This window comes from Euleptes europaea, chromosome 15, assembly GCF_029931775.1.
Source record: "Euleptes europaea isolate rEulEur1 chromosome 15, rEulEur1.hap1, whole genome shotgun sequence".
Classification (NCBI taxonomy): Eukaryota; Metazoa; Chordata; class Lepidosauria; order Squamata; family Sphaerodactylidae; genus Euleptes; species Euleptes europaea.
This window is the reverse complement of record NC_079326.1, coordinates 38,414,441-38,427,531: the sequence shown is the minus strand read 5'-3', so window position 1 is coordinate 38,427,531 and position 13,091 is coordinate 38,414,441. Positions and strand designations below refer to the sequence as shown.

Genomic DNA, 13,091 nt, shown 5'->3' with positions numbered 1-13,091 from the left:
ACCAGGGTCATCTAATCCAACCCCCTGCACGATGCAGGAAATTCACAACTACCTCCCCCACACACACCCAGTGACCCCCTACTCCATGCCCAGAAGATGGCCAAGATGCCCTCCCTCTCATCATCTGCTTGTCATAGAATCAGCATTGCTGACAGATGGCCATCTAACCTCTTCCTAAAAACCTCCAGGGAAGGAGAGCTTACCACCTCCAGAGGAAGCCTGTTCCACTGAGGAACCGCTCTAACTGTTAGTAAATTCTTCCTAATGTCTAGATGGAAACTCTTTTGATTTAATTTCAACCCATTAGAAGCCAGTTTAAGCCCTGATTAACTCAGTTCTGTACTGCCAACTATTGCTGAGTAGTAAAATTCCCTTGATAGCAAATAAATTAGTCTTTCAGAGGTTAACCAATTGTAAGTTCTTTAATCAGACTGATACAATAGCTACCTATAGTAGTTAATAATGGGGTGGATCCTTGAAGGGTTCCCACCCCTCAATCTTGCCCGTCTGTCTTCCCAGTCTTTATCCCACATAGCTTTGGTCCACATAGGTACCATGACCCCCAACTAGGTTTACCAACTGCCCAGTAAAACAAAAAGTAGCCTGTTCTTGCCCTTTCAAGAAGAGCCTGATGAGCAGAAATCAGCAGGAGAAAGTCTCCAAGATAAATTTTAAACTGCAGCAATTAGCAAGTGGTACCCAGCCATTAAAGGCCCAACTACAAGGGTTTGTTCAAAGGTTGGTAAGCCTATCCCCATCATGGCCACCTGGTTTACCAAAGGGGACTCTTTCCACCCTTTTTCAGCAACAAAAAAAGCTGGGTGGATCCAATGGTAGGTTCTTCCCAGTCTGCTATATCTGTATAAGTAGAAGCCATTTGCTTGGCTGCTGTCACATTTGACCATGATCAAAACATTCAGCTCAGAGTGTGCGGCATACATAAAGGGATGAGGCTATGTTAGGGTTTCCAGGTCCCTCTTTGCCACTGGCGGGAGGTTTGGTGGGTGGAGTCTGAGGAGGGTGGGGTTTGGGAAGGGAAGGGACTTCAATGCCATAGAGTTCAATGGCCAAAGCAGCCATTTTTCTCCAGGTGATCTGATCTCTATCGGCCAGAGATCAGTTGAATTAGCAGATCTCCTGCTACTAACTGGCAGTTGGCAACCCTATCTCCAGGTGAACTGATCTCTATCAGCTGGAGATCAGTTGTAATAGCAGGAGATCTCCTGCCACCACCTGGAGGCTGGCAACCCTTGGCTATGTACATAGAAATAGGTTTGATTCCAGTGGCTGAAACATTTGGGGAATGAGCAAATCCTTCCCTCTACCCAGCAAATAAAGATCACAAAAGCGGAGGGGGAGAGATCTAGGCACCAATAATGTTTCCAAGTGACCCTTTTCTTGCTCCTGCATTAGTGAATAGCTGCCATTCACATCTCTGGGGAAAGTATTTTGTTGTGCTGTGGTCAAAATCTGTTTCCACTTCTGATACTGGGTGGCTTGGCTTCCGTTAACAAGGATCTCACAAAGAAGTCCAGTATTTCTCAGTCTGCAAAGTGCTAAGCAGTGCATTTTATTCTTCCAACTTGGAGAATATATACAGGCCTCCCCCTTGCCCACTCAGCACCCACCACAATGACCGTCAAATTCCTTGTTCTACTAATGGTATTATTAATGAAGAGAGTTACTTCTGGAAAACAAAGACAGTCCAAATTGGGTCCAGCTTTCAAGTGAATAAAAATCCAATGACTTCAAGAATGACACACTTAGCATACCCTAAGGCAGGCTTTGACCTAATATGCTAATTACAGCAATAATAATGTACACATTTAAAACAATTCATTTGGATTTTTTTTGCATAATGTTAACACAAACCATTAATTCTGTAATCAACCATTTCTAAAAGAAGATGAAATTCCAAGGTTGAAAAAAAAAAGTAGATGCTTTTATTTCTGATCTGTGCTGTTAAAATCAGATAGAAGTAACAGAATTCCTTCTTGCCCATCCAGTTTTTGGGGTTTAATTTGTACAAGGGCTCCTTAAGAGATGGAGAAAGGATGAAGAGGGGTTCTCAGGCATCACATGAAAAGCCAGAGCTAATCGATAGCTAATCGACAGCTGACATTAAAAACAAATTAGTAATAGTTACCTGGGAGGTTTTTCTTCAGGGAGTTTATATTCAAACAGTTTCTTCTGATGATAAAGGCCAGCATAAATGTAATAAAATATATGGAAGTTTTTCTCCCCTCTGTTGGGAAAAAAAAGTTGATGTAAAACATGTTGGTATACGTGAGTCTGTTAAGCAGCGGCCTTGAATATACTGTGAAAAGCAGGATCATCCGAAGTGTGAAACAAATGAATACCCACAGCTATGGTAAATATATCATCCACACGCATATAGCCTTCCTTTTATGCATGCAAATCATGCAGTATTGTTTATCATACAAAGCTACTGCAAGAACGGACACACAATTGCCATGATTGATGCCTGGCCTACAAGGTCGTATAGTAGGTCAGTTCACATGTAACATGGATTCACAGATTGCCTACACTGCCGTTTACAAACAGTGGCACCATGAGGAAATGTTGGGAATTATACCTTAATATTCCTCCTTTTAGATGGTAAAACTTATTTCAGCATGCAAAATCACAGCCCACTTTGGGAGACCCCTCTGCTGAGTCTGTTAGCCAGGCCCCTAGACTTCCTCCCTAAAGTCCAGCCCTAAGTGTTTATAAACTAGTTTCAAGCTGTACGGATGGATCCAACCAGCTGGTAAAAAGGAAGGAGGGAGCCCTCTTTGACCACCAAAAGGACTGTGCTGGGGATCATGGCAAAAGCCACATGGCATGGAGGTGGTAATAAAGGTCATGGGCAAGATTAAGCAAAACAGTTGGCAGGATCCAACCCACCATTTTTTGGTTGGTTGACAATTGCAAACCACAGTTTTTCAATTCAGACCTCAGAACAGGCCACAGTTTGGCATTACTTTTGGTACCTCCAATACCAGTGTGTGTGTGTACACTGTATGATTTCCCTGAAATTCTATGGTAAAAACCATAGAGTTTGAGGAATCCTAGAGCATCCCACAATGCAGTGACATCATTTCCATTTAACTGGCTGGAAATACTGATACATTATGCCATTTTGACCCCTGCATTTCCCCCCTGCAACATACTGGAGTGAGGGTAGGCAACAGGTGATGGGGATGGCATTCCCCTGTTCCCTGTGGGTAATTACCTCAAAAAGAAGAACCTAAGTTCTTAGAATGATAGTGTTCTAGAAAAAACAACCTATTATAATCTTAATCAAGTTTCAATATCAAAGTTACAAGTTCTGTGGTTACTACCCTCCTGGACGAACCTAAGGAGGAGAAAAAAAAATTCAGTTTCCAACCTCCAGGTTTTTTCCCTCCTCCTTAGGGTCGTCCAGGAGGGTAGTAACCACAGAACTTGTAACTTTGATATTGAAACTTGATTAAGATTATAACAGGTTGTTTTTGCTAGAACCCTGTGGGTAATTGGCAACCCTTACCTCAGGGAGGGGCTGTGGCTCAATGACAGAGCTTTGTACACAGAAGGTCCCGGGTTCAATCCATGGCCTTTCCAGTTAAGAGCACTGGGTAGTAGTTAATGTGCAAGATCTCTGCCTGAGAAGCTGGAGTGCTGCTGCCAGTTAGTGCAGACAATACTGACCGTGATAGACTAATGGTCTGACTCAAGAGAAGACACCTTCATGTGTTCATACACTGTTACCACTCCACTGCCTGCTTTGAAAACCAGCAACACATATATTTTCCAGCTTTGATATGTCCAAACGTGTTCCAAAACAAACCTAGGTTTTCAATGGGGGGTGGAAAGTGCCATCAAATTGCCGCCAACTTATGGCAACTCCACGGGGTTTTCAAGGCAAGAGACATTCAGAGGCGATTTGCCATTCCCTGCCTCTGCGTAGTGACCCTGGGTTTCCTTGGTGGTCTCCCATCCAAACACCTGCCAGGGCAACTCTGCTTAGCTACTGAGATCTGATGAAATCAGGCTAGCGTGGGCCACCCAGGGCCAGGGTACATACCAAAACAGAGAAATACATGCATATGGTAAACATGGCTATCATGTGGCATGCTCTCCCAGTATGTGAGGTAAGAGCACCAAAAGTGTGCTGACCAAAAAGCAATTCAAAACACTGAGAGAATATTCCTCTCTTTAACAAGAGCCCAGCGCAGTGCAGTGGGTTTGAGTATGGGCTTGCAAGACCCCAGTATCAAATTCTGGTTGAATGAAGCTTTCAGAATGATTCTTTGTCAAACAGCTTATCTTTCAGCTTCCCTTCACTCCAAATTCCTTAAAAGAAAAGCAGGACATAAGGGGTTGGATTCCATCATAATTTCCCCTATACATAAACTAGAGTGCATTTTAACAGAAATTGCATTCAAAAGTTATTTGACTTTGGTCTTTTATGCATGGGTTGGATCTCCCTGCTTGGACCTGGATTCATCACACATTAAAGTAACCCGGGTTGGGGGAAACTATGCATTGGCTTGAATGATCAGGGACGAAACTGTGTGCTAATTGAACCATGAATACAGAAAAACAGTCTCCCAGGCTCAAATCAAGTCCCACCCCTTTAAATGCTGCTCTGTAATTGGCTTATTTCACAGTGCTCCCCATGAGAGAAGATCTTCTTCCCCCCAAACCCAACTGCTGCATAAAAAAGCATTTTAAGAACAAAAAACAAAAAACGGAGCTACCTGAAAGAAAGGGGGGGGATCCAAGCCTCGTTTTTAAAAGGCCTTTCTTTGCTCAGAAAGAGCTCCAAGGTAACAGGAAGCAGGAAGTACTTGAATCCCCGCCTCTTTACACACTGCTTTGTGATTGGCTCTAAGAGAAGCCAATCTTCTGTTTTCCCCTGCTTAACCATTGGCATGCTGCTTTGAGGAGAGGGTTGGGAAAGGGTGGGGCATGATGGCGTGGGGAAGCTCAACTTGAGAACGGAGTATGCACGCTCTGTGACTCCAGAATGAGCCAGGATGAACGGTTTAATTCAGGCCAGAAGAGGAATGGGAAAAGCCGGTTCGTTTTGCGTCGAAACAGCGTTGAGCTTCTAAGGAATGACATATCGTGCATACTGAAAAATTTGATCCTGGCTGAAACAGGGAATAAAGGAGGTTAAAGCAACCAAGCATAAAACACCTTTGTTTTGTTTTTACTGTAAAAGGTGAAGTTGCCAACAGATATGTGTGTGTCAATGTGTGTGTCAATGTTTTAAATATTTTAAAATATTTTAAAAGAACCAGTCTAATTTATACCTACTCAGCTTGCTTTATGACTCTGGATTTTTCTAGCAGATATTCAGAAATTTTCGCTCCCATTACAGCTCCTGTTGGCGTAAACATCATTTCCAGGTATTTCCCAAACCGACTGGAGTTGTCATTGATTGCAGTGCAGGCGTTTCCAAAAGCTTCTACCAGAGGGTTCACTTGAAGAATCTTCTCCCGCAAAGCACGATTGTTAGCCTTTGTGGAATATTATCAGTGAGAAGGAATTCCCCAAGAAACAAGTCCATGTAGTAAGGGCCCAAATTCACAGAATCATAGAATCAAAAAGTTGTAAGTGTCCTAAAGACCATCCAGTTTAGCCCCCGGCATCACGCAGAATGACCAAAAGTATCCCTGACAAATATATGTCCAATCTCCACTTAGGCACCTCCAAGGAGGGAGACCCCACAATCTCCCAACCATTATGCTTACTATATTGGACATGGCCTGAACGGGTGTTAGGGGTTGCTGTGGTTGGATGCTTGTGCCTGACAAAGCACTTACCTTTGACCCCCGGGAAATAGGAGATTGTTCCAACCCTGTGACATTGCAGGGGCGTATGGGACCATCTCCTATTTGTAGGCTGGAGAGACACTATAGGACAGAGATCCCCAACATGGCACCCATGGCTGCTATGGTACCCACCAACACCTTTCCTGGCACCCACCAGATTGGCCACTGGAGATTTGATTGGCTGTGCAGATGTTCTAAAAAAAGGTTGCTTTGGTAGCAGCTGCCACTACAGCACAAGGATCTTCACTGTGTGACTGGAGGTAAGCTGTGGCAGCCATTCTGTGGCTGGCTCTACCTCCTGCAGCAGCCGTTTGGTGGCAGCCCTTTTGACAGCCATGCTGGGTCAGAATTCCAAAGGTGGCCAGTGGGGGCCTTGTGACTTTTGTCTCAAAAAACACTGAGGGGAAAATTCATCTCCTAAATTGGACAAATTGTAATTACATTCAACTTGTCTATTTCTTAGATAAGCGACTGGGGGATCTTCTGTGTGTAAATGTATACATTCCCTCATCTAAAGATACTAACAGTGCAAACCAGATATGGATGGACCTTTTTGAAGTTCTGGAAAGGGCAGAATCAATCCTCCCTGGAGCAGAAATCTTGCTTGTAGGGGACCTGAATGCCAGGACTGCTCAGGACATTAATGCCTATGTAGCCAAAATGCAAGTCGCACCAGATTAGTCCTGGTTTGTCCCCTGGTCTTCACTGGATAAAGTCCTAAATGACTTTGGTGAGCGGCTGTTGGGTTTGATTTTCAGATTTGGGTTATATAACTTTCATGGCACCTTTAAAGATCGGTCAAAAGGGTTTTATTCCTTTATTGGGGCAGGTGTAGCAGATCATATTATGGTGACCAACTCTTTATATGTACAGTCAGTTGGTTTTGATATTCTCAATAGATTGTTGGGGACCACTGCTATAAGGAATGCTGCCATGACACTCTCTGGCTCCTTTTGGTCTTGCTAGCATGAACTACATTTGTCAGTGTTGAACACAGCCAAGGGTAAAATGGAATGGAGAACAATGAGGAAGGGCTGGCAGTGGTGTCTTAGTGGAAGGCTACTGGGGTGGTATGGCAGCTTGCCCAAGGCTGGTCAAAACTTGGAGCGAGACGTATACTTGCAGCAAAGACATGGTTCAGGGACAGAGCATAACCTTTCCATAAAGGAGAATGTAGGTTTAATCCTTTGGATCTCAACGTCAGAAGTAACAAGACAGAAAAGACCTGCCTGAGATCCTACAGAGCTACTACCAGCCAGAGGAGAAAATATTGAGCTAAATAACCTAGTTTAGTACAAGGCAGTTCCTTAGGGCTTGCAGTTGGGAGATGTGGTAGGGCTGATATTCCCTGAATGAGCAGGAATACGAAGTCACTCTCCCCGGTTTTTGAAGGCGGAGCCCTTTACCTAATGGGAGGGAGGGAAGAGTTATTGCAATATTGCAGTTTGAACTGGAGGGTGGAGCAGGAGGACTAAGATCTGGGAGTTTTTGAGCTTGACTTTAGCTGGACTGAAAGAGCCAGCAGGTTGTAGGAATTGACACTGTTGCTTTGGGAATCTGATGCAGGATCAGTGGTTTTGCTGTCTGCTGCATAAGCCAATATTCTTCGCATACATAGTTGCAAAAAGATACCCTAAGTCTGCCATCTTACGCAGATCTATCCAGAATACTACTCAGGTCTATTCAATGAGGCTTACTCCCCAGAAAATGTCCTTAGGATTGCACTGTAGACCTTTTAGTGCTAGCGCTGAATTTGCCAATGATCAGGAAAGTGGGGAACAGATAACACTGAAATAGCAACATTAATATTATTTTCACATTACCATATAATACCAGCAATGTTCAATTACACTGACATTATTGCATTATGGATTGTTACAAAGTTATTGTAGCACTCATATACTAAGAATAAAAGCAGTTTTTAACAAGTGGGAATGTATTAACGGTATCCTTTTTGCAAAATCCATACTTTGCCTTTGAAACAGCAAGGGTTGTTTTTTTAATTAATGCACACCTTGCTGTTAAAAGTATAGTACTGAAATAAATAACTTCTGGCCTATCTACGGATCATCCATATCCATAAAATGTATTGTATGGTATGCAGGACAAAAGGAGACAGTAAAATTATGATTATATGTGGCAACATGACGGGACGTTTATAGAAATGTCCCTTTTATAAACTGGCTTTTCCGGCATAATAATTTAGGACACATTTTATTGATTTATTAAGAACCAATTATGACAAATGCCTTGCTTCCTTTGCTTTTCTTTCTTTACACAAAAACATATAGAATCCGAAAACTGTATCCAAGCATCTTCTGAGACACCACAAAACAGTGGCGGACTGGCCACTGTGTTAGCTTGCCCAATGGCAAGTGGGCCCCGGACGAAGTGGGCCCCCTTAAACATTAGACAATATGTTAAAAATAAAAATTAATAAAAATTAAATGATAGCCTTATAGTTGCGGGTGGGCCCCCTTTGTTTCCTGGCCACCAAAATTTTTAGACCCAGTCCGCCGCTGCCACAAAAGATCCTGGGCTTGCAGCTCTCAGATCCCATGCTGTTTTATTGGTGATCTATAAATATCACTATCACAGGCCAACCATATGGTTGTGCAATCAGACCACATCTATCAACATGGATGCATACATTAAACAGTAATTTACAGCACACACATTTGTGCTACATGGCAGGTGATAAATACCTTTCCCAGGAAGGTCAAATGTTGCACAATGAGATGGGCACTCTCTGTCTTTCCAGCGCCGCTTTCTCCGCTGATGATAATGCACTGACATACAAAACAGAGCTGTAGATGCCTAGCTTACAACTCAGGTGATAAACTTTAATCTACATTTGTATGCACCTCAACGGACTATTAAGATAACAGAGCGTCTGAGATTTGACTGGCTTCTTAGACATTTAAATAGGGAACGGACAAAAATACACCCATATATGTATTTTTTTTTAACTTATACATAATTAATGTATTGCCACATAGTCGTCAACACAAGCCAACCAAGAGTAAGCAAAGTGAGGCATGTAAATGTTGGCAATATTTCAGGGCAAGAGTGTGGGAGAAAGGGCCGGGAAATGGGGGGCACCTTCAGTGAAGGCATGACATCACTTTCAGGGGAAACCAAAAGGAACATCACACCTCTGTAGGAATTGAAAAAGAAGAAGAGTTGGTTTTTATATGCCGAATTTCTCTACCACTTAAGGAAGAATCAAACCGGCTTATACTCTCCTTCCTTTCCTCTCCCCACAACAGACACCTTGTGAAGTAGGCAGGGCTAAGAGAGTTCGGAGCGAACTGTGACTAGCCCAAGGTCACTCAGCTGGTTTCATGTATAGGGGTGGGGAATCCAACCCAGTTCACCAGATTAGAGTCCACCACTCTTAACCACTATACCATGTTGGAAACTCTATGGTTTTCAGACAATTCCTAGAGAGGCAGGACATCATGCCTGGGTTTTCCACAGAAGGGATGTTATGCCATCAGCCCGGCAATTTTTTACCTTATTTTTCTCCTACCACCCTGGTAGGAGGCAACCCTGTTTCAGTGTGATCAGCAACCACCCTATCTCAAGTTGTCCACAACTGGGAATATCTTCTGAATTTGCTTCTAGGCAAACTCGTTCATGTTGTTTATAAATGATAAGCAATAGGATTTCCCCCTATATTCAAGGGAAACCTTTCAAGGTCTGGATCCCGACCATTCCAGATTAAAGAAATAGCATATCACAATAAAAAGGGCAGCTAAAGAAACATAATACTCAGTTGCTGATCAACCCCTCCAAGTCATCACCGCTTTGATAAGAATTGTTGTCATATTTACTGGAGATTACAGCACTGTTACTGTGTTGCTTCAGGCTAACCTAGAAGCGACCTTTGTCAAAACACTGCTGTGGAATACCATGTTTAATCAGCCTGTTCCCCCACTGGCTATTCTATTATAACTTTAGTCAACAGGGCCTAGGTCATAGAGGGCATTTTCATTCGATGTTTATAAGTGCCTTAACAGTGCAGAAAAATAACTGGAGTAACTCTGCAGAGGATTGCACTGCAAGAGGTAAAGCAAGAAACAAGATGTTATACCAATATGTAGCTTGGACTGCATGGCAAATATCTACTGACGGAAGGGGTTTCCATGAGCAGAATAGGACTTCTTTACCACTCTCCCTCCTGTTGAAGCCCAAAACATCCACCCAAGTGCTACACTTTGGAAAGTAGAAACTTTTCATGGGATCCAACCCTGTGTCTGCTGTTGAAAACAGCAACCATCTCCACCTTTAATAACTAGCACAGGGGTCCCCAGTGTGGTGCCCTTGGATGCCATGGCACCCACTGACACATTTTGTGGTGCCCGCCAAGTATTTTTAGGAAGTAGGCAAGGCCAAGTAGGGCTTTTGTCCAGCAAGGCCTCTGATTGACTATTAGAGATTCGATTGGTTGTACAGATTTTTAAAATGTTGCTTTGGCAGCAGCTGCCACCATAGCACAAGGCTCTGCACTGTGTTACTAAAGTTAAGGTGTGGCAGCCATTTTGTGGCAGCCATTTTGTTTTTGAGGCCACCATGCCATGTCAGAATTCCAAATGTACCGGCAGGCTCAAAAAGGTTGGAGATCAGTATCAGTATTAAGACAAATAATCATTAGTAAAACAGAAATTCAAAGCAGTAATAATCAGTATTAATATAGTATTAGAGGTTTTTAAGTATTATATCTGATAAATGGAATTTATTACCAGTATTCAAGAGTTTAGTAATTGATGATATGACAGATGTTGGCACACTTTGGATGTGTGGAATATCAATAGGTATGGGTTGTATGTATGTATGTAAGATGTGTTTTGTTGTTTTATGTTTAAAATAATAAAATGTATATTTAAAAAAAGTTTGGGGACCCCTGACCTAGCAGAACTCTCCTCGTATTGTGATGTCATGACATTTCATAATTACCTACTGTCTTTAAGTAGTCACCAATGACATGGCACACAGGGACATCACAAAGAAAGGTAAATTGCCATTTTCAGCTGTAGCTACATGGCAGGTATTTTAAAGCTCATGGAATATTGTAGAAAAAGAATCCCTAGTGGCACTTCTTGGTTGTGCTGCTTCTGAAAACCTGGTCTCCCTAACCCTGCCTAATGCTTCTTATTATCCTCATGTACTATATAGACTTTCTTTCTCCATTTAGTCGAAAAGAGCAAGAGTCTAGTAGCACCTTAAAGACTAACAAAATTTCTGGCAAAGTATGAGCTTTTGTGAGCCACACTTGGAGCGAGCTGTGGCTCATGAAAGTTCATACCTTGCCAGAAATTTTGTTAGTCTTTAGAATACTACTGGGCTCTTGCTGTGAATGTGGCAAATGCTACTCATCGTGATCTTTCTCCATTCAGACTATCTGGGCTTATTGTTTTTTTAAAGGACAATATCCATGCATTTATTTTACTGGGTTTCTTATAATGCTTCAATAGAAATACATTGACTCCGAGTTACTGCACATCATGCTGCAAATACCACAAAGGAAGACTTTCCAAATTAAAAAAGCATTAGCCATTTATTACACCCAACAGTCATTTCTATGCACAGTACTTCATATGAAATAGTAATACAAAGATGGCAGTCTTCTGAACATACAGACTTTGGTTTCTGTGGTACTGCATTCCATTTTCATTAAAATCATCGCCATATAATTGGATCTGTGTCCTCATTACATTTGTCCTGATTATATTTTACCACGGAAATGAGTGACTGCAGAGTTAATGGCTCTTATTTTCTGTGACTTACAGTCACAGAGCCATACACTTCCCGGCTCTGTCCCTAGTTCCCACTTAGTTTCACGCACTGCTTACTGGAGATAAAAGGGGGCAGAACCTGTTCTCCTGTGTAGGAGATACAAGTACATCACACACATGCTCTGGATTCAGCCCAATGTTACATAGAAAAAGAAGAGAATCGCTTCATACCTGGTCTTTGCTAGAAGTAACCATGCCTTGGTAAGCAGCGTCCGCAGAAGCGAATATGTGAGGTGGGTTTGTAGAACGCTTCACACCATGATAAAGCTTGGAAAACTAAATGATAACAGGCATCTGTCAAATCACAATATGCATTCCGCAGAATTTTTAAAAAATCCCCTATAGGAATTTGAAGACAAATGAACATGGCTTCAAACCTCCTGCTCAGGACCAGGTCAAGATTGGGTGAAGCATCTGCTGAAACTCATAGCCAGGCAGGAGACCCACTGCTGACCAGAGATGCTTGGACAATGGGCATAAGGGGCAACCCACCTCCCATTTTGAGCCGGAAGAGGCTTCTAGAATGAACACAATGTACCTTCTGGGGCTCCTTTTAGTCTCGCTAGCATCGTGAAAGATTAAAAGAGCATGAAAGACCAAAGCTGGAACTCTCCCAGGAGGGCACCTGTCTTTTCACATGAAGGTTTTCCCATGGTTTGGGTGCCAAACTGCAGGTACCTAACAACATTGTTCAAGTTACCTAACACCATTGTTCAAGGTACCTAACAACATTGTTTTTCATTCGTCGTCCTTCCATGTTTTTTTCTTTCTTTCATGGTTTCTACACACTTTAACTACCTTTCATCCAATCCAAGGAAATGTGGAAAAATGGTGAAGAAACTGCAGGAGAATGAACGGGAAACAATGTGAGGAAACTTAGTGGAAAAACCACTGCAATTTCACACCCAGCCCGTGGGAAAGGCCCCTGTGTGGATGCACCCATGACAGGGCAGAATAAAATTAAAGTCCAGTAGCACCTGAGAAACCAAATTTTTTTTTTTATTGGATATAAGTTTTTGTGAGTCAAAGTTCACTTCATCCAATGATGGGGCTGTGTGCTTAGCCTAAGGACACTTACAAGGCATCTTGCCCAGAACCCTGCCAAACCATGTTCTTGCTTACAATGTTTTTTGTTTATTTTTAATAAATCCTTCTCTGTGGGCTTTTAAGCTGAAAGGCAGGATGAAATCATGTTCCATGGCAAGGGAAGGCACAACTAAACTTTTCAGAGAAACAAATATACAAAACAATCTGGACAAATCGGTTGTAGACTTAGCAGAAGTTTTGTTTGTATTATAAAAGTATCGTTCAGTTGACCACTGATGAAGACTTTGCTGTCAAAATGTATCCGGTTTTTTGTTTGAAATCTGAGCATTCAGTGATGGTTTCATACATATTGACGTTGTTTTGGAGTGTGTGTGTGTCTGTGTGTGTGTAAAGTGCCGTCAAGTCGCAGCCGACTTATGGTGAC

At 42.4% G+C, this 13,091-nt stretch overlaps 1 protein-coding gene across 1 annotated transcript in view; it reads right to left on the bottom strand.

The window, feature by feature from the left end:
- The window catches only part of MYO3B (myosin IIIB), a 295,217-nt gene that overhangs the window by 135,165 nt on the left and 146,961 nt on the right, over positions 1–13,091 (bottom strand). The window contains exons 12-15 of the mRNA XM_056861063.1: positions 11,792–11,896; positions 8,528–8,611; positions 5,305–5,507; positions 2,147–2,245 (exon numbers count right to left, since the gene is read on the bottom strand). Coding sequence (XP_056717041.1) covers positions 2,147–2,245; positions 5,305–5,507; positions 8,528–8,611; positions 11,792–11,896 — 491 coding nt within the window. The remainder of the gene's footprint in view (positions 1–2,146; positions 2,246–5,304; positions 5,508–8,527; positions 8,612–11,791; positions 11,897–13,091) is intronic.